Source organism: Ictalurus furcatus, chromosome 17, assembly GCF_023375685.1.
Source record: "Ictalurus furcatus strain D&B chromosome 17, Billie_1.0, whole genome shotgun sequence".
NCBI classification, from domain to species: domain Eukaryota; kingdom Metazoa; phylum Chordata; class Actinopteri; order Siluriformes; family Ictaluridae; genus Ictalurus; species Ictalurus furcatus.
In genome coordinates, this window is record NC_071271.1 from 20897816 (window position 1) to 20920623 (window position 22808).

The 22808-nt window shown below is 41.5% G+C and overlaps 1 protein-coding gene across 1 annotated transcript; it reads left to right on the plus strand.

The window, feature by feature from the left end:
* The first annotated feature begins 9951 nt into the window (after positions 1–9951).
* LOC128621260 (E3 ubiquitin/ISG15 ligase TRIM25-like) lies at positions 9952–15896 on the plus strand. Its single transcript, XM_053646890.1, has 3 exons — positions 9952–10877; positions 15175–15270; positions 15412–15896. The coding sequence occupies exons 1-3, from the start codon at positions 10197–10199 to the stop codon at positions 15646–15648; spliced, it is 1014 nt and encodes a 337-aa protein (XP_053502865.1). The 5' UTR covers positions 9952–10196; the 3' UTR covers positions 15649–15896.
* Positions 15897–22808: the final 6912 nt, after the last annotated feature.

Below are 22808 nucleotides of genomic sequence, written 5' to 3' on the forward strand. Positions count from 1 at the left end.
CATTATTAAACAACTTATTAATTGCGGGGGGGGGGGGGGGGGTCGGGGGGTAATATATGTAGAAATAAATTTGTGTAAAGTAAGCATTACAGTAATTAAAATTTTCCTTAATGTTGCCAAAAATGGACATGATGATAAACATGATTAGATACTGAAATACAACATGTGGCATAGTTTGGGGAATGTAGTGTAGGTAAAAACATGTCAAAGATATCTGAACAGCACTTAAGACCTTGCTTTTGGATTATGATGCCAAGAAGAAAAGATCTACAATTCAGTGGATACAAATCAGAGCCACAATTGGCAATATGTTGATTTGGCATCATTAAAGAGATCCAACTGTGCCCTGCTGAACCTTTCAAAGATCTGGGACAACACTCTAATACACATACAAGCTGTACACCATTGTACAGTCTTTGTAGATGAGATGCTGAATGGTGAATGGGATCACCTGAGGAGCTTCTGTTCAAGATGGAGAAACTGTCTGATCTTGTGCTGGCCTGGTGTTTGATATATCGGTCATGTTGTTGTGCGATACATCTCAAACACTCATGGCACTACAGAGGCTGATGTGTAGAACTTTATATCTGTATCTGATACAGATTTTATTTTATTTTATTGTGATACGAATGTTTTATAGCTCATATATATTAACTCTTATTTTTCCAAAAAGCATCCTACACAATTTGGAAGATTACTGATAATACCTAAACCTATAGAATAGATGCAATTATAACGTTTATGACGGTCTATAATTTATTGAAGACACCAAAAATGTCTCAGAACCTGAATCTAAAATGCCTGTTTTAATACATCTCACTAATGTTTCATTTTGGATTGCATAACCTCACAGTTGATCCAGAATTGCACAATATAAACCCAGCGTATAGAGCCTGAGTGAATGTGTTGATTCTGTGGAGGAGCCTCAGAGATGCTGACAGGATGAAGGTTCCTATACTGAGGTCGTTCCTGTACTGTGATCCACATACAATCCTATTCTGGAAGACGCTGGACCTCGGAGCTCACTCTTAAAGACGGTGTGCTGAAATGGGACACAGGAAGGAGAACACAACAGACTCCCGGACCGACTCTTGCATCCAAACATACTCTTGTAACCTCATCCATTCCTGCCAATTTCTTTATACGAAACTGACATGTACACAACACCATTCACTCCACCTCCCAGTAACACTGTCCACACACTCTCCTTACACAACACCTGAGGCAAGATAATATTAAGCTAAAACATGTCCACAGGTTATATGTTAATCACAGGACTTATATCAAGAGTAAGATATTTACTGGTGTCTCTATTCTCTTTATGGTGTTCTTTAATAAATACTTTAAACATTTCCCAAAAATCAACCATTTGGCTAAGATATTTTTACGATTGAACACGAAAGATATTCTTTGTAATGTTATGTTATTTTAGCACTGCTTATTTTTCTATAGATGCTCCTGAGAACTCCAACCCCTGACTCTAATGCTCTGTTTGTAGTTTAGATCTTGTTGTTCTGACCTTTTTACCTGTTCTTGGATTGTCTCTTTATCTGTTATTTGGGACTGTTAGCCTTTTTTGTGAATAAACAGCATTTCTTGTGTTTTTAAACCTGAAGTCATCTCTGCTAAGTTTGTCAGAAGACAAGCTTTCAGAAGCCATGGTTGTGCAGGGAAAACTTCTGGGCCTCTGTTGTGAAACTCTTTAGAGATGTTCACTTGCCTCATCCCCAGTGTGACCAAGCTCACTAGCCAACTTCCCCTTGAGTTAATGGAGGAGGCTTGCCTGGCCATTAGCTCACCCCTAAAGCTTGGTTCCATAACCACGCCTTCACACTTTTATTCACAGCACTGGAAAGGTATAGTGGCGATCCTTCATGCTGTCAAGAATTTTTACTTCATTGCTTCAATGATAGATTGAAACTCATTATGAGCTCCGCAGCAGTGCCTGAGGCATCATTTTAACTCCTAAATAGAGCTCCAAAGTTGGCTAAAACACCAACATCCCCACTCCCAAAAAAACTGACATTAATAAGACCACATAAAAAAAAATGTTTTAAAAAAAAAAAACTTTTAAAAACAACAGTAAAACAACTGAATTTTTTATATTAAAGCAACTAGTAATATAAACCTTAAAACTAGTGAATGTTTAATCAAAACCAGAGTGTGCACTTCAATATATAAAATGCCATCATATTGGTGTGGGCTGTTTAAAGCTTGCTGGCTGGTTATAAGGAGGACATATTTAACATTGTTCTCTGCTTGATATATCGCTTTGCTTGTATTTTTCTCATTTGTAAGTCGCTTTGGATAAAAGCGTCTGCTAAGTGAATAAATGTAAATGTAAATGTAATGTTCACAATAGGAGGCCAGACACACCAGACAGGTATTAATTGCTTTGTGTTTTCTCCCGGTGCAAGAATCACACTCCACATCTCCAGGTCCAATTTTCTTCAGTTTCTCCACCACTTCAGCCAGCATGTTGTTCCTCATTCACCCATTCACACACACACACTCACACACCAATGGTAGCTGAGCTGCCATGCAAGCCACTAACTTGCCATCGGGAGCAACTTGGGGTTCAGCATCTTTCTCAAGGACACTTCGGCATGTGGAGTCATGTGGGCCGGGAATCGAACCGCCAACATTACAATTGGTGGACAACCCGCTCTACCACCTGAGCCACAGCCGCCCCGCCCCGCCCTGCCTCACCTCACCTCACCTCACCTCACCTCACCTCGCCTCAGTCTCTTTCAGTCTGGTGACTTGTCTGATGGCAGGATCATCCCACTGAGATTTCATGAGCTCATCCTGGCTTATGGTTGGCAGCAGCTCTGGTGCCTGTAAGGTTGAACTATTTTGCAACAGGTGCAGGACAGCGACATAAGCAACATCTCATTGCTGCTTCCTTCCCATATTGCCAGAATGGTGTCTCTGGTCAATTCCTCTTTGCATAAGTCAACATAGCTGTCAATGTCTAGTGGCAACCTGGACAGTGTTACAGTGTCCACATTTACTTTTCGTAGATGATATTTTACTTTGAACTGAAAGTTGGCAAGCTCGCCAACCCATCTGTCGCTGACAGCATTGAGCTTGGCAATAGTTATCACATGCATTAACAGGTTGTTATCCATGTACACAGTGAAGAGGAGTGTGAAGAAATAATCTCGAAATGTCTCACTTATGGCCCACTTTAACACCAGAGTTTGCTAGATTATTTACTGTTCTTGATTATTTATATCCTATTGTACAATTTCAATTTTTGACCAGTAGATGGTGAGCAAGTGTTCTGATTATTAGTAATAAGCCTATTATTTAGCAGCAGACAGATGATTTTCAGGTGTGGCCCATCAATAAAGGGCACTGTTCATGACTCCACTATCAGAAAGACACTCTGCAAAAATGGCATTGCTGACATTTATTGATGTGTGTGTGTGTGTGTGTGTGTGTGTGTGTGTGTGTGTGTATACACATACAGAGGTGGCCTTTCAATAAAAACTGGAAAAATTTAGGTGTTCTAAAACTTTTGACCGGTAGTGTAAATTACCATAGTGCAATATATTTACTTGCACTGTATGCATCTTACAAAGCTTGGATTTCCTTATAAAAAATATGCATTTGTGTTCTGATGAAGTAAGTCATATGCACCTTGGATGGCATCAGGGTAAGTAAATAATAAGAGAAACTTCATTTTTGAAACTACAGTGCCCTCCACTAATATTGGCAGAGGACCCGGATATTTTGTTAGGATACATGGCATCATGGACTCTCAAATATCAACGGATATTAAATTAAAACCTCACTGCCTCTGCCAGAAAGCTTAAAATGGGCCCTGGTTGGTTCTTCCAGCAGGATAATGATCCATAACATACATCAAAATCAACACAAAAGCGGTTTACTGCCCACAAAATCAAGGTCCTGCCATGGCCATCCCAGTCCCCTGACCTGAAACCCATAGAAAACTTGTGGGGTGAACTGAACAGGAGAGTCCACCAACGTGGACCTCAGAATGTGAAGGATCTGGAGAGATTCTGTATGGAGGAACAGTCTCAGATCCCTTGCCATGTATTCTCCAACCTCATCAGGCATTATAGGAGAAGACTCAGAGCACAAACTATTGACTAAAAGGGTGCCGATAATTGTTGAACACCTAAATTTAACAAAGATATTTTTTATAAACCTGTGTTTGTTTGCAATTGCTTGATATCCATGAGAGCAGAGTATTTTTGTGAATTATTTTAACAAAAGGTTAAACAATGAGACTATTTTTCACAGCCTTCTTTGTGCATATTTACCAAGGGTGCCATTATTAGTGGAGGGCACCGTATACTGTAAAAAAAAAAAATTTTAACGGTGTGTTAACATTTTAAGATGAAAAAATTGTTAAAGAGAAACCTGTAAATTTGCAAAGTCCAAGGAGAGAAACCAGTGTGTGAATTAACCTTAAGAAGAGGCAAAAAACAGCTTTTCTTAGATTAAAAATTTTACAATTTAAACAACTGGTTTAAAGTGAACCCAGAAGTCCACACACTGAAAAAAACTCTCTGAATTTACCTAATTCAAATTCGTACATCGGTTCCATGTGATTGAATTGAGATATATTAACATAATTTGTTTTCGTACATCAAATATGATTTGATCATGTATTTTCAATGCTTTGAATAAAATTAAACCCCTCCCTGAGCTGAGGATTGAACCCTTGATCTTTAAATATGCCTAGGCTTATAGATTATTACATTATATATTTAACATAGAATTAACATTATTATATTGTGTTTTGTTTTGTCTTGTATTACATTGTTTTCTTATGCACTTTTACCCTGCTGTCTTGAGAGGAATGGACAAAATAAGAATTTCATTGTACCGAGTATATACTGTATGACAATAAAGATCTTGAATCTTGAAAACTGAGCAACTGATCATTTCTTACTGACTTATTTTCACTCTCCCACCAGTTACTACGGTAACTAAGAAAAAGGTTTTTTTCAAAAGTTTGTGAAAGTATCTGTCACGTTTTGGACGTAATGGAGGTTGAGGATGGATGCAAGTGCAGATAAGAGCTTTTAATAAAGAGAGGCAGGCAGACAAATCCAAATCATGAGACAATAGTGTGATCAAAAACAGGCAATGGGTTAGGCGATCTGCAAACAGGCATGAACTAGGCAAGGCAAGAATCGAGAACGAGAAGCAAGAAACAAGATCAAAGAATATGAATCAAAACGAGGAACAGCTACATTCATTCATTCAGTTAATACTGCGTGAAGTGCACAGCAACACGAGGGCTTTAAATAACAAACATATTCACGCTTGAACACAGACAGTTGGGACAAATAATGACACATCCTCGAACATCAACCAATACCTGAACAGAAAGAGAACAAAATCAAAACAGTCCTCATTATGTAATCTCGTGCATGCGCGCTCTCCAGCTGGAGCTCAGGGTGACGTCCTCAGCGGGACTGGAATGCTGGACGACATCCTCAGTGGGACTGGAACGCTGGACGACGTCCTCTGTGGGGCTGGAGCTCTGAGAGACGTCCTCTGCGGGGCTGGAGCTCGTAGAGACGTCCTCTGCGGGGCTGGAGCTCGGACAGACGTACTCTGCGGGGCTGAAGCTCAGGGTGACATCCTCTGTGGGGCTGGAAAGCAGGACAGCTTCCTCAGTGGGACAGGACAGCGGGACAGCTTCCTCGGCGGGACAGGACAGCAGGACAGCCTCCTCAGCGGGACAAGACAGCAGGGCAGCTTTCTCCACTGGGCAGGACAGCAGGGCGGCCTCCTCGGCAGCCGAGACCTCCCCGCAGGTCTCCAGCTGGATCTCTGAGGTCGCCATGTTGACCTCAGGCAGAGGCTCTGAGGTTGCCACGTTCCAGCAGCGGGAAGGCACAGTAATCCAGGTGGCTCTGCTCCATGCGTAGCGTAGTGTAGTCCCTTGGCAGCGGGAAGCCCCAGTAATTCGGGTAGCTCTGCTGCCTGCATAGTGCAGCGTAGTCCTCCGGCAGCGGGGGTGGGGGAAATTGCGCGAGGGGCGACGTGGCGCATGGCCCGGCTTGCGGCAGCAGCGCTCTTTGCTCCAGAAGGCGGTCGATCTGATCTAGGTTTTCGTTTAACAATTTACTCTTTTCATAGAATGATCAATGCCACTCCTCAAACTCGGCAACTCCGGCAGCATTCATGTTGGTCTGCTGCTTCCGTGTGTCAGGCACAGTATTCTGTTATGAAATGAGACTATAAACGGAAGCAAGCGCAGATCAAAGTCTTTATTCTCAAACTGAAGTCAACAAACATAAAACATGGTCTAGACTGGAAGAGATAGTCAAGGTTTAAACACCTTTACATTCACTTATTCAGTTAATACTGCGCGAAGTGCACAGCAACACGAGGCCTTTAAATAACAAACATAATCACGCTTGAACACAGACAGCTGGGACCAATAATGACACACTCATAGTTTTAACTTCTCTCTGACAGAGGTTTAGATTGATGGTATTTTTACCCTCTGACCTTGTAATTGTATTAGCATTAGGAAATGTTTTGACAGAGACTACAAACCACTTTTTTAAGACTCTCTGGATAAGGGCATCTACCAAATGCTGGAAAATTACATTTACATGGAAATGTAAATGGCTGACTGAAATTTGCATAGACTCAGCATCAAGGTACAGACAGACCCAGAGGTAAGTTATATAGCTTGGGTTAATTGTTATATAACTATAATAATTGGTTTCATTGAATCAATTTCATGTTATAAAATAAAAACTTTAAATTGCATTGCAAACAAAGCCATTATTATTTAAAATAAACAATGAACAGCAATGTTTTTTTTTTAAGTTAGCATTTCCTCCACCAGCTTCCTCCAAGCTTGACACACCCATTCAAACACATTCAAAATAGCAAGGTACAACATCCCAGGTATCAAGCTAGCTAATTCTAAAGCCCAAGTAATTTTAGATCTTTGCTACCATGCCTAACTCATCTAATATAAATAAAGTTTTCTCTGTGCTCATGTGGATGAAAATATGGGTGAGATCATTCAGAGGGTCCCCTCAAAACTCGGGGCCCTAAGCAATGGCCTGCCTTGGCTGTCCTGTAGAAACATCTTGGCAACAATGGGGACTCTCTAACTGAGCTATTATTTTGGCCAGTGCACCTGAAAAAGATGGGAACTACTTAATTTTGAGTCTTCTGCCAACAGGATGGTTTCAGACCCAAAGAGAAGTTGTCGATTATTGAAACACAGTCCCATGACTGTGTTTAGGAATTTCTTGGGAAAAGCAAAAATGGCTGCCTGGGCAGAACTCTGCAAAATGAGCCATCTCTCTTACAGGGCTGAAGTGGTCATGAATGTATGAAGGCACATGCGGATCACTTGCTCGTCCACTGCATCCACATATGGAGATGTTCATGAATGTTCTCCAGTAGTTCACTAACTGGGTAGCCACAATGATGGGCACTCTGGAGTGGAGTACGCCCCCAGCACAATTTGGGGGAGGCCAATACAGCAGTGACCAACAGTTCTCAAATCAGTGTACCCTGGTAACAAACAAGAATTCGCAGTTCACTTAAATTTAGAAATAGAGGTGAAAAGTATTTCATTCACTACACATATTTCAGATTGATTGATGTTACTGTTTGCAAGTGTGGGTGTGGGCTGATACAAAATTGTAGTAGAATCACTGAACTTGGCCACCCTGAGAAGACCAGGGAATCCATTGGTTTGACCCAATGAACCCTTGGAGGGATCCAATGCCAACATGGTAAGAGACAATTTTGCAATTCATACCTACTCAATTTTGTGAAATATACACCAATACCAAATTTCACTCCGCACTGATAACACCATGTACTGACCACAGCAACACATGAAATCACACAACACTGTTGCCCAAGGCACTACAGAATGGATCGATCCAAGTTGGTTAGGGCACCGAATGGATGATGTTCCTGGAACAGCCAAACAATAGTTATATATTTGATAATTACAGTTGGCAAGACAATAAAAGAAAACAATTGGAAGAAAGCATGGAGAGGCTGCACTAGAGGAAAAGATAGGCAACGCAGTAGTGCAACGAACAGCGAAGCAGTAAAGCAACATAACCTTTACAAAGAAGAAAACAGTGAACTCACTGGCAATTATAATTAAGAAACCATACCCGATCCAAAGCATCACACGAATTACCTGGTACTGCTAGTCCCAACACCACCATACTTGGCAGCCTGAATCGTTATGAAACAGCCTTTTAAATTCAAATGCTAATTGTCTGTTCAATAAATTTAAAAAATAAATAAATAAGAAAAGCATAGCTAGCAAGTGCCCAGGATCCTTCATCTCAACTGGAAAGTCAAGGACCATTTCCCTTTGCCCAATGAAAGATGTCCTGTATTGACGCAGATCATCATCAGTGGTGAAATACAACCATAACTATAAATCAGGAGTAAAGGAACAACAACAAAAAAAAAAACCCAAGAAACCTACCCTGAGGTCCTTTACGGAAAATTCAAAATAGAGCAATCTTTCTCCAACAAACTAGGAAGGACATCTCATACCACGTTGCAATTTGCTGCCAAACAGCATGCAGGTAATCTGCACACCTGTGCCTATAAGCCTCGTGATCTAACATCACACACTTTACATAATCACTGCTGTTAAAGGGATAGCACTAATACACAAGTTATGCAAGACAATGAAACAATACTACTGTTCAACAATATTGTAACAACTTTGTAATAAAACAGAGGACCACAAAGGGTTTAAATGAAGAACTAGTAGCAAAAGAGCCGTGAGGAAAATGAAGGAAAAGTTCAAGTTCAAGTGGTTTTATTGTCAATTCAGCCATATACAGTTGGTACAGTACACAGTGAAATGAAACAATGTTCCTCTAGAACCATGGTGCTACACAAAACAACACACTAACCACATGAGACACAGAACTAATAAGATCCACAAACATTCTACATAAAGTGCACGAGCAGACGTGTGCTAACAACACAGGACAGTACAATATTACTAAGACAGGACAATAGGCACAGTAAGTGACAGTGTAGCGCCGAACAGTACACAGTTTTGGTGTGGACGTGTCTGATATACAGGTAGTGCAAAAGATAGTTGCCAAGGAGTAAGAATATAATGTAAAAATGGTATAAATGTAACCATAACATGCTATGACTGAGTATTTAGCAAATTAGCTTATACCAAATATGAACATAGCAGTTATAGTGGTAGCAGCCAGGTAAAGTGTATATAAAGTGTATATAGTGACAATAAACTAGATACTATATTTTTATAATACAGTAGCAGCAAAAAATGCAACAGTGTCAATGCAGGAATGTGCAAATATTTCAGTGGTATGGTGTTCAGTTCTGTGTGTGTGTGTGTGTGTGTGTGTGTGTGTGTGTGTGTGTGTGCGTGTGTGTGCGTATATCAGTCCAGTCTCTGAGTATTGAGGAGTCTGATGGCTTGGGGGAAGAAGCTGTTACACAGTTTGGTTGTGAGGGCCCGAATGCTTCTGTACCTTTTTCCAGACAGCAGGAGGGTGAAGAGCGTGTATGAGGGGTGTGTGTGGTCATCCACAATGCTGGTGGCTTTGCGGATGCAGCATGTGGTGTAAATGTCTGTGATGGGGGGAGAGAGAAAAGAGCCAATGATGGAGACATCACCCGGATGGAGACTAGACCAAAACCGAAACTGAGAACCAAAACAAAGCATAGCTACTGACTAGTTTCTTCTGACATTCACAAAGATTATCCAATTTGGATTTATAATGCAATAATGCAATGACTCATAGGCTCTTTTTCCACCTTGAGTTTCTTTCTTATCTTCCTGAAAGCTGTATGTACATTATCTGGGAGTCCCAATGCACTCAAAACAACTATATTTATATATATATATATATATAAACCCTCAAGCTGTTTCTCTTTCAATTAATCATCTCCCTTTGTTTAGTTTTGTTCAGTTGTTTTGTCAGCTGCTTCACAATGCTGACTTCTCTGTAAAGTTTCTTTAATTTTTTTGGGATTTGTTTCAATTTCTTTTTCAGAGACATTTAAAAGCTTTTGTGACCCAAGTTAATTAATCAATAATGCTGAGATTCTTTAAATAACAGAGAAGCTCGATAACACGAAAAATTATCTCTGTTGTTTAGCTACACCTTTCCTTTAAAGCCTGCACTCCCTCTCCCCTAAAAGACACGCCCAATATCATGTTACAGCACATACAACCTGAAAGTCCATTTCAGAGAAAACAAAACTCAGAACTCTCTCCTCTTACTCTCACGGTGTGTGAATGCAGGAAAATGGCAAAGGCTAGTACTTTAAAATATGATGAAGAGTTGACCTGTCCAGCATGTCTGGAATTACTGAAGGATCCAATGACTACTCCCTGTGACCACAATTTCTGTAATATGTGTATTAATCGTTGCTGGTGTGAGGATAAGCTGGGCATCTACAGCTGTCCCCAGTGTAGAGAGACTTTCAATTCAAGGCCTTTTCTACGCAGGAACAACATGCTGGCTGAAATGGTGAAGAAACTGAAGAAGACTGAACTCCAAGCTGCTTCTCCTGCTCACTGTTACGCTGGACCTGGAGATGTGGAGTGTGATTCCTGCATTGGGAGAAAACACAAAGCCATCAAGTCCTGTCTGGTGTGTCTGGCCTCCTTTTGTGAAGATCATCTTAAACCTCACTATCAGTCTCCTGCCTTTAAGAAGCACAAGTTAGTTGAAGCCTGTGCAGAGCTCCAAGAGAAGATCTGCTCTCAGCATGACAAACCGATCGAGATCTACTGTCGTACTGACCAAAGCTTCATCTGTTACTTATGTATGATGGATGAACACAAAACCCATGATACTGTTGCAGCTGAAGCTGAAAGAACTGAAAAACAGGTGAGAACCAAAAGTCTAATATTTTCTGTAACAGCTAACATAAATCCTTTTTAAAATGTAATTTCTATTAAGTTGCTTTAGTTTATAGGACAAAAAATGTCAGTTTAATGTTTCATTCAGGAAAAGACTTTTTACTAAAGGTAGAAAGTATTGTTTGTAAATAAATGTTAAACAAATGTGTCCTCCTTGTAACCAGTCAGTGAATTTTTTGAACAGCCAACACCCATTACATTTTACCATATTTTTTCTGTGAGAATTAATGTGATTAGTGGTGATTATTTTCATGATATTGAGAGCAATCTATGAATAATACTACATACTGTGACATCACTGGAATAGACTAAATTTGTTTAAGATCTCATTAATGTTCTTTGAGTAAAAAGTAAGAACTTTACCTGGAAGAAATTGAAAAAGTAGTTGTCCAGGTGACTTGTCCATGTATCTATGTAACCACAGAATAAATTAATAGCTAAATTATTCAAGCAAAAAGAAAAAAACAAACAAAATAAAACATCTGGGTTACACATGTAACCCTGTTCCCTGAGAAGGGCACGAGACGTTGCGTGAGCTTTACGCTGTGGGAAGCACCCTTGTGCATGAGACAGTAGATCCCTGTGGATGGGAATCTCCCAAGGAGTACCATCTAGCAGGGATATTATCTCTGAGAACCATATTCGAGTTGGCCAATAAAGTGCTACTAGCAGCAGACGTAGTAGCCCCTTGGCCGAACCTCTACTAGAGACTGGAGGGGATACCCAGATCCAGCTTTATCTTGCTCAATGTTGATAGGATTGACCCTACGCATGTTAGGGATAGAAATGCCCTTATCATAGTAGCATCCTATTTAACCCCTATAAAAGCTGTCCTCTGCACTGGAGAAAGCATACTTTTCTTGAGGTTCAACCTGAACCCCAAGCTCTTCATGTGGGTGAGAACAACATCTAGATGTTTAATTGCCAGTTCCCTGGATTGTGCTAGAATTAACCAGTCATCCAGGTAGTTCAGTACATGGATGCTCTGGAGTCGCAAAGGAGCCAGAACGGCATCCATGCACTTTGTGAAGGTGTAAGGGGATAAAGCTAGCCTGATGGGAAGAACCCAATATTGGTACGCATTGCCTTCAAACGTGAACCTCAGGAACTTCCTGTGACAGGGCGATATTTCTATGTTGAAATATGCGTCTTTTAGATCTATCATCACATATCCGAAGGGTCTGAAATTGGCCGTATACTTCCATCTTTTTGGTGGACCAGGAAATAACAGTTGTAAAAACTCCCTCAGTGAACGGGGTACATGTTCTATGACCCCTTTGTCCAAGAGGGATCCTACTTCCTGTGCTAATGTCGGGCTCTGCTCTGTGCTGACTACTGTGGTAAGCACACCTCTGAACCATGGGGTCGAGCTCTGAAGTGAACCCGTTAACCCTTTTACTATGGTAGACAGAAGCCATGGAGATACATTTGGCAGTAGTTCCCACACTGTCAGGTAGTCTTTTAGTGATGTTAACTTTTCCACATTGTATTGGAGGGAAAGCATCAAATTTTCTTTTACAGCTCACTGAGCAGAGAACACTGAAAATTTAGGACAGCCTTGGCTAGGGGAGGCAACTACAGTAGTACTGGGGGCTAACTGCCATAACAACCTCATGTCCCCTGATATGTCCCTCCATGGCCTCTCAGGACCGCTCCTCCTTTGTCTGCTTGGCCTTTATGATTGCCTAATTGTAAGGCGTTCACAATGTGCACAAATCTGACCTCTCCAGGGCTGCTTTGGTGTGCTCCACCCTAGACACTTCACACAGAAAGTGTGTCTGTTCCCCTGTGATGAAACGGGAACAAGCTGTAACACACTTCCTGAATTCTCTCTCACTCATACTTTTCTCTCTCTCTCTCTTTTTAAAGGGAAAGAAAAGTAAAGAAATGCTTCATTCTTTTTTTTAAAAGATAGAGAGGAAATTAAGTCTTTTTGCGACATGCAGTCTCGCCGAAGATAATAAGGCTGACAGCGTGTTCACAGGTGCCGTTTTTATATCATGTAACACTCTTAATTAGCCACGTCACCTGATCATGGCAGGCCTATAAATAGGTGTGACGTTACACAAGCTTCAGATACCAGTCACGTGCAAGGGCCTTCCCACAGCGTTGAGCTCACGCAATGTTGAGTTCCCTTTGAAAGGGAACCAAATACTTCACATTCAACACAGCCTTGAACCTTAGGCCCTATTCATAAAAACTATTTTAAAATGATTAAACAAAAAAAGAATACCACTGCAGTCAGTGTACTTTTGAGCCTAAGTATGCATATAGTTTGCATAGTAATATTTTATCACAATATTTTTTTTTCAAACATAAAAATGGTTTTTTTAGGTATTCTACTGCAAAACATTGGTTTAATAATTATTGGCACCCTAATAATTAGCATTAGTTGAACCACAGCACAGAGTCTCTTCCAGTATTTTCAAGGTTGGACTCAATTCAAATTTTAGGTTCAAATTCCAGGCCAAGTTACTGATCTAGCAGCGGTGACTCAGCAGTAAGGCTCGGGGATTCAAATCAGAAGGTTGTGAGTTCAAATCCTGGCACTGCCAATCTGACACTGTTGTAAACTTTATCCAATCAGGATTTTATGCACACGGTGCTCTGCCCCAAAAACTGGACTTCAACTAGAGTCAGACTTAGAGTCAAACTTTATTGTATATACCACCTTTAAAAAGGCCTCTCAAGGCGCTTTACATACGAGCATATAGGTATGTATTTAAAAAACAGTTAATAATAAATTACAGTTTCAATTATTAACAATAATAGTAAAAATAATTGTTAAAATAACAAAAAATAACCCAAAGTCATCCAGTCCTAAAGAAATACATTTTCAAAAAAGATTTCAATACAAAAAAGACTGGGCTTCTCGAAAATCAGATGAGAGTGAGTTCCACAGTTTTGCAGCATATCCATCACCCATATTATGTAAAGGAGTCTGAGGGACAGTTAAGAGACCAGAATTGGAGGAACGGAGATCATGTTTTGGGGTGTAATGAGTTAAAAACCTGTACAAAGATTCCAAAATAGGGGTGATGTGCTCACTTGTCCTGTATTAGTCAGGATTCTAGCCACTGAATTTTGCACATAGCGCAGTTTATTTATTGTAGACTTAGAGACCCCCAGCAAGGAGTGCATTGCAATAATCAGTGCGAGAAAATACAAAAGTGTTGATCCGTATTTCAGCCACAGAGAAAGATAACATTTTGTGCAATCTTGCAATATTTCTGAGGTGAAATAAGGCTGTTTTAACAGTATTCTTCATGTGTGGATTAAAATGCAAATTTGCATTAAATATAGCTCCTAGGTTTTTAAATTTTGTTTGAAACTCCAAAGCAGAGCCATCCACGGTTAAATTTAAAGAGCCAGTTTTATGAAGCTCATGAGGCCAATGAACATAATTTCAGTCTTATTACTGTTAAGGCAGAGAAAATTTTGAGCCATCCATATTTTTTATCTCAGAAATACAATGTGAAAGAAAAGTGACTGCCACATTATCACGAGGTTTAAAATGTTTGTCGCTTGTGTAAAAATGATAATTAAGACCAGGAGATCTTAAGAGCTGACCAAGTGGAAAAGTGTAAATGCTAAAATGTAAGGGATCCAAGATTGAAACTTGAGGGACACCCCAGCGAACTGAACCCATTTTTGTCCTGCATCCACCCAAGGAGACAAGCTGCCTATGATCTGAGAGTTAAGATCTAAACCAATTTAAAGCTACTGTTTTTTCTGGTTTTAATGGGGGTTTTTTAATGTAATTTAAGCAGATTGGAACAGGAGAATTATCTGGCTGTTCTGGGCACTTGCAGATTTCAGACTGCGATATGGGTGGATTGAAAGTGTGCTAGGAACGGTCTTTAAGATGACTGACCTATTAAATGAGTTTTCTCAGTGACATAATACAAGTGTGCTGAGGCCATGATTTAACAATGATTTTTTTTTCTTATGTGCTACATATTTTCCAGGTTAATTGCACAAGTAAAAAAATAAAATAAAAATGACTATTGCACCTTTAAAGGTTAAAAAAAAACAACTTGTAAATCAGACTATAGGCCCACTGCACATTGTGTAATTAATAGAAAGTGGACATGCCAGTACTACAATTTAAAAGGGGTATGGCCATGTGTCAGTATATACAGTATTTTCCTCTATCCTAGGCATTATTTCTTGTTTTATTATGCACCAGGAACTCAGTGTGGCAATATTAACTATCTAGCAGCTCCTGGTGCAGAAATAATGAAATGTATTTTATTTGGTCTCAGAATGAGCTAAAGGAGGAGCAGCTGAAATCCCAGCAGAAGATACAGGAGAAGCAGAAGAAGGTGCAGGAGCTGAAAAAGGCTCTGGATACTATTAAGGTGAGGACTGAATAAAGAGATTCTTCTATAAAACACACACACACAATATGGGCAATATAGGGTCACTGTAAGAGAGAGAATAATTATTGATCTTAAACAGAGCTGTTGCTAGTGTGTGTGTGTGTGTGTGTGTGATAACAGAGGCATTTACAAGCAGCAGTGGATGACAGTGAGAGGCCCTTTACTGAGATTAACTTACACTCTGAAGTGAAGGAGCTGATCAGAGCTCAGGAGAAAGCTGAACTGAGTCGAGCTGAACGACTCCTGAAGCAACTGGAGCAGGAGATTGCTGCTCTTAAGAGGAGAGTCACTGAGCTGGAGCAGCTTTCACACACACACGATCACATCCACTTCCTCCAGGTAACACTCACTGTCTGATCTACATAGGGTGCTGTTCCTCAAAGTTTCCTCCTAAAAGCTCATTACAGCAACATTTTCCTGTCTGAGATCACAAGTGTGTCTTTGGTCTGATTCAGTCTGAGATTCATTCGTTCCTCTCCTACACTTTTCTCCTTCTCTATTATGTGTCTCCTCTCTGTAGAGTTTCCCGTCTGTCTGTGTTTCTCCTGGATCTGAGGACTCACCCAGCTTCACTGTCAATCAACATCTCTCATTTGATGGAGTGAGGAAATTTCCCTCAAATCTGGAAAAACGAGTCGAGGAAATCTGTGAGGAGAAATTCAACAAAATCTGTCCACAAGGTAAAACCAGTCAGAAAATATATTTTCTGTATTGCAATAAAGAGAGATATAAAATGAATATAAGAGGAAAATGTTATGGGGAACACAGAGATGAGGGGACCCAAATACAGAACACTGACACAGGACTGAAAGTTAACAGGATTTATTAAAGGTTGTGAGGGAGTGAGAGTGTGTGAGAAAGGTGAGTTGAAATAGGGTGGTCGAGGGCTGTCGTGAACCGGCTTAAGTTGGGACACGTGAACGGATGGGTGGATGTGCCAGGATCTGTGGAGCTTGAGTCTGACCATGGAGGGAATAATGACATCCTGAATGGTAAATAGCCTAGATATCAAGGGGTGAGTTTTTTGAAGCTGTCCTTGAGGGGAATGTCTTTTGATGAGAGCCATACCTTTTGGCTTGGCTGGTTGTTGGGTGCGGGAGTATGACAATGGTCAGCACTGGTTGCAGTCAGCAGAGTGGAAAAGGGCGGAACTGGACTCCTTCCATATCATGAGGCAGCATCTGATGTGGACCTGTACAGACAGGACGGCACATAAAGGGGGAACACATAAAGGGGGACATACCGATGGCAGTACTGGACAGGGAGTTGTCGGCATACTCAATCCAAGGAAGCTGAGAGCTCAGGGTGGAGGGGATGTTAGTGGTGACACATCGGAGTGCTGCTTCCAACTCCTGATTAGCCCACTCTGCTTGGCCATTAGTTTGGGGATGAAAACCAGAAGAGAGAGTCACAGTGGCCCCTAGAGTATTACAGAAAGCTTTCCATACCTTGGAAACAAACTGGGGTCTGCGGTCAGACACTATGTCCTGGGGGATAGCAAGTAGACTGCAGATGTGGTTAGTTACAAGTTCTGCAGTCTCACGGGTTGTGCGGAGCTTGGGGAGAGCACCAACTTGTACTGCCTTAGAAAAACGATCTATGATGGTCAGTATGGTGGTTTTACCTTGCGAGGGAGGTAGATGGGTGACAAAGTCTAAGGCAATATGGGACTAGGGGTGGCTGGGAACAGGCAAGGGACACAGCAGGCTGGCAGGTGGGTGGTGTGAGGCTTTGCTCCTAGCGCATACAGTACAGGCATTGACGAAGGCCCGGGTGTCAGCTTCCATGATCGGCTACCAGAAACTTCACTTCAGCAGGCCTAGGGTGTGATTGGAGCTGGGGTGGCAAGTAAATCAGGAGCAGTGACTCCACTAGAGGACCAGGGAATGTACAGAGTCAGGGACAAACAGACGACCAGGAGGACCACTACCTGGATCAGGCTGGGTGCATTGTGCTCTCCTGACCACTGCCTTGATCTCCCATCTGACAACTCCCACAACACAGAAGGGAGGGAGGATGGCGTCAGGATTCAGGTCCTCCTCTTTGAGGGCAAATTGGCGGGAGAAGGCATCCAATTTAGTGTTCTTATAGCTCATACAGTAGGTAAAATTGAATCAAAAGACCAAAGAACAAGATGGGAATTTAGATGCTTGGCAGACTGGATGTAGGCCAGGTTCTTGTGGTCCGTCCAAACAATGAATGGGTGCTCAGCCCCCTCAAGCCAATGCCTCCATTCCCCCAACGCTAACTTAACGTCTAGTAACTCATGATTCCCCACATCATAGATAAGTTCAGCTGGGGAGATGTGGCATGAGAAGAAGGCACACGGGTACAGCTTTTGGTCAGGGATGGATCGTTGGGAGAGCACAGCACCCATGTCCGAGTCAGAGGCATCCACCTCTAAGACAAACTGTAGTGAGGGGTCAGGCTAAATCAACAAAGGGGTGGGGCTAAACATTTCCTTCAGTTTGGAGAAGGTGGACTCAGCCTCGGGGGTCCATATGAACGGCAAAGAGGTGGAGGTGAGTCTAGTGAGGGGTGCCACCACCCGACTGTAGTTTTTAATAAAGCATCAATAAAAATTGGCAAACCCCAGGAACCATTGGAGCTGCTTGAGGGTAGTGGGTCTGGGCCACTCGACTACAGCCTGGATCTTCTCAGGGTCAGCCTTAACTTGCCTGCTCTCGATGACATACCCCAGGAATGTAATTGTGGGAACATGAAACTCACACTGTTCAGCTTTGACAGACAAGCCATTCTCCAGAAGCCGCTGCAGGACTTGACGGACATGGAGAGTGCGCTCAGCGAGAATTCAGGAGAAAATTAGAATGTTGTCCAAATAAACAAACATGAATCAATTCAGGAAGTCCCAGAGTACGTCATTGACAAGAGCTGGAAACACCGCTGGGGCACTGGTGAGGCTGAAAGGCATGACCAGGTATTGAATGCAGTCTTCCACTTGTCCCCTGCTCTGATCCTGACTAGGTGGTATGCGTTCCGCAGGTCCAACTTTGTGAAGATAGTGGCCCCATGCAGAAGCTCGAAGGTGGAATTCAGCAGTGGCATGGGATACTTCACTGTGCTGTTGTTGAGGCCCAGATAATCAATGCAAGGTCGGAGGGTCTTATCTTTTGTTGGCTACACAGAAGAAGCCGGCTCCCATGGAGGTGGAGGAAGGTCGGATGATGCCGGCATCAAGAGACATCAGTTATATATTTCTCAGTGGCCTCTCTCTCTCAGGGCAGGACAGGTTAAACAAATGAATAGAGGGGTGTCTCTGACTGGGCTGAGTGGCTGAAAAACTTTAGCTTATAAATGTTGCAGGTTGGGCGAGTAGATGAGAATCAGGTGAGGTGTGAACTGGAGTGCTACACCCAGACACACACATACACACACAAGCAAGAGGGAAAGAAACACTGAAACAAAGGGAAGTAGACAGGATCTGGCTGGACTATGACAGAATAAGGAGTAACAAGACTGCATAAAATAAAACAATATTAGTATTGATTATGATGTCAAATGACTTTTACAGTGTTTAACAACTTTATGCTGTTATTTTTGTTGGCATGTCTGTCTGTAATTGAGGCTTCACATTTTTTATATTGTTTATACAATTTTTCAGTTTATGTTTCCCATTTTATCTCTGCCGCCACAGCTACATCACTTTGGATACATCTATCCCCGGAACCAAAGAGAAAAGAAGATTTTCTGAAGTGTAGGTGTAACATTACATTCTAACAGTCTACTCCTGCCTGTAAATGTCTCTGTTAGGAAACACACACACACACACACACACACACACACACACACACACACACACACACACACACACAGTGTGCACAGTGTATAAACAGGTCTGTATTGCTTATCTAAATCTGACCAACAGTTACAGTGTGACTAATTTGGGTTAATTTTTAAAATATTTAATATAGAGCAGTGTTAAGAAGATAGAAAGGTGTCTCACACACTTACTGTAAATCTTGTGATTTACATCTAATCTGTGGACATTTTATTATTTTAGATTTCTTTTATCTAACCCTGGATCCCAACACAGTACATCATCAACTCATTCTCTCTGAGAGGAACAGAGCGGTGACATACTGTGAGAGAAAACAGGGATACTCTGATCATACAGAGAGATTTGGCTCCTGGTCTCAGGTGTTGTGTAAGGAGAGAGTGTGTGGACGCTGTTACTGGGAGGTGGAGTGGAGCACTGCTGAGTTTGTGGATATATCAGTCTCATATATTGGGATTAGGAGGAAAGGACTGGGTTTCAAGAGTGGGTTTGGGTACAACAGTCAGTCCTGGAGTCTGGAGTTGTCTCGTTTTTCTGTCTTTTTTCGGCACAACAACACTGAGACTAAGATCAGAGGTCCAGTATCCTCCAGAATAGGAGTGTATGTAGATCACAGTGCAGGAACTCTGTCCTTCTACAGCATCTCTGACACGATGAGGCTCCTCCACAGAGTCCACACCACATTCACTCAGCCTTTATACGCTGGGTTTACTCTGTGCAATGCAGGATCAACTGTGAGGTTATGTAATCTAAAATGAAATCTTACTAAAATTTTTATTTCAAATTTAGTTTCTTCCTGAGCTACAATTTAATAACCACAAACTGTAACAATAGTTCTTAAAAATATATTATAGTGGAGTTATATATACATAATGTTAATGTTAGTATAATTACACAAAATATTCTGTTAGACAGTACCTGGCATTTCATGACATTCATTCATGAATTCCTTTCACTGGTAACACCCCTTCCTCTACCTCTTTTCAGTTTTAAATCAGAGAGCAGGAAATCGTGCTGGAGCAGGAAGAGCAGCTTTACAATTTGTAATTGCATTTTTCTTAGTTTAACTAGTAAGTATCTGGACAGCAGATTTTGATGTTTAGGTTGGTCTCTTCTATTTTGAGCTTACAACACGGAGAAGAAACCATCGGTCTCAGTGAGTGCAGTCAGACTGGTTATATAATTATAACAGATAAGAGCACATGTTTGCATAAAAAATTCTGTAGGATTGTGCTAACATAAATTACAGTAGATATGAAAAGTCTACACACCCCTGTTAAAATGGCAGGTGTCATTTTACGTGAGTGCAGACAGATGCAAGTGCACCCGCCCCCTTAGCAGGAGCAGGACTAGGGAGGCCTCAATGTCAGCCTCAAGCTGGAGCAGAACTTGGAAGACCTCACCATCGGCCTCAGGCAAGATCAGGACATGGGAGCCCACGCAGTCAGTCTCAAGCTGGAATAGAACTTGTGAGGCCATGCCATCAGCCTCTGGCCCTGTCAGCTTCTTCATAGTAGCTGGTGAACGGCCTCGCAGGTTCGTCCATCAGGCTGGACCTCCCCAAACAAATTCTATAAATTAAAGTCCCCCTTTCCATAAATCACCCTCATTAGGCATATCAACGTGGCTACACTTCCCTGACCAAGGTTACCTCTGGCAATCAGGAGCTCCGCCAGTTGGCAAGGTGGGCCCACGAACCAGGACAACATGATACCCATCCACTGTCCCTCCTTGGGCTTGGAGTCAAGCAAGCTCCCAAATTAAAACTGGCACTGAAGAAAGAAACCATGCAAGGAGCTTTCAACGCCAGCAAAAAAAGCCAGAACATCCATGTCGAACCATTGGGGAAATCTCACGGAATAAAAAACCGGCATGGCAATTTGAGCGTAACCCTCCTCATGCTTTCCTGCTGCATCCATGGTGGCGGTGCAGTATTCTGTTACACGAGTGCAGATGGATGCTGTTTAAGTGCAGACTGAAGTGAAGTTTAAGCTTTTATTGAGAGGCAGGCAGACAAATCTAAAAACACAAGTGGATCAGGCAACATACAAACAGTATAAACCGGGCAAGGCAAAAACCCGTGAATATATCAACAAGCAATAAGTCAAAAACCAAAGTCACAAACACAAGAACAAAGTCTGGATAATGCTCAGACTGCAAACATTGATACAATACTGCTACTAAATCTACTAATCAAGGGGGAAACTTGGAACAGGTATGAATGAACAAGACATATTAGGGAGCAGCCAATGACATGACAGGGGTGGAGACAAGACAGAAGCCAAAAAAAAACCCCACACATGGTAATGTGAAGAAACACATAAACCGGAAGCGAGCACTGTCGCACTGCCAGTTGCTTAAGAGAGCTGAGAACTTTTGCACTGGGCACTCCGGCAAGTGACAGCAGGTTTTTGTGATATAAAAATATTAAACCAAGTTCATATCATAACTTTTTCCACCCTCACTGTGAAATTGCAACTTATAAGTGAAAGTGAAAAACAATCAGAAACATTTTAGGGAAAAATAAGAAAAATAAAAAAAACTAACAATAACCTAGTTAAGCATAAGTGTGCACACCCTTTTATAATTAGTTATGTGGCTGTGTTCAGATTGAACCAATCACATTTAATCTCATGTTCAAAAGTAATTATCATACAGCTGTCATCAGTTAAATGATTCAGATTAACCCCAAATAAAGACCAGCTGTTTCTGTCGGGTTTTCATGTATCTTTTTTCCTTTCATCTTCTTTCATCTGACTGCTGAAGCCATGGTCCTCAAAGAGCTTACAAAGCATGTACAAGGTCTCACTATTGAAAGGTATCGATCAGGAGAGAGGTACAAAACATTTGATGTACATGGAACACTGTGAAGGCCATCCATTTACAAAAGGAGAAGACAAAATCTTAACACGGATGCTTCCAAGAATTCAACAGCAACATTAAAGGAGCTGCAGGAATATCTGACAAGTACTGATTACTCTCTGTATGTGACAACAATCTCTCGTATTCTTCACATGTCTGGGCTTTGGGGTAGGGTGGCTAGACGGAATCCCTTTTTCACAAAAAATATCCCTCTAAGTCCACCTAAATCACAATAAACCATGTGGGGAAAATGTGTTATGGTCTGATAAAACCAATTCCCAAAGGTATGTTTGGTGCAAAGAAAAGCACCACCAAAAGAACACTATACTCACATTGAAGCATGGTGGTGGTAGAATCATGCTTTAGGGCTGCTTTTCTTCAGCCAGAACTGAGACTTTTTATCAAGGTGGAGGTAAACATGAATAGCTACAAATACCAGTCGATTTTAGTGCAAACCTTCAGGTGTCTGATAGTAAGGTAAGATGAAAAGGAATTTCACCTTTCAGCACAACAACGACCCAAAACAAACATCCAAATCAACAAAGGAACGGCTTAACCAAAAGAAGATCAAGGTTTTTGAATGGCCTAGCCAGAGCCCAGACCTGAATCCAACTAAAAATCTGTGGGGTGACCTGAAGTGGGCAGTGTACAGGAGATGCCCTCACAGTTTGATGGATCTAGAATGCTTTTGCAAGAAATAGTGAGAAAATATTGCGAAGTCAAGATGTGTCATGCTGACAGACTCTTAGCCAAAAAGACTGAGTGGTGTGATAACACATCAGAAGGTGCTTTAATTAAATATTAGTTTAGGGGTGTGCACACTTCTATGCAACTAGGTTATTGTACAACCCCCCCCCCC

What these genes read in the sequence shown, in the direction of transcription:
- LOC128621260 (XM_053646890.1), top strand. Translation starts at nt 10,197, where the DNA reads ATGTTACAGCACATACAACCTGAAAGTCCATTTCAGAGAAAACAAAAC. An exon ending in CTGAAAGAACTGAAAAACAG is followed by an intron (nt 10,878 to 15,174) that starts GTGAGAACCAAA and finishes ATTTGGTCTCAG; the next exon opens with AATGAGCTAAAGGAGGAGCA. An exon ending in AGGCTCTGGATACTATTAAG is followed by an intron (nt 15,271 to 15,411) that starts GTGAGGACTGAA and finishes GTGTGATAACAG; the next exon opens with AGGCATTTACAAGCAGCAGT.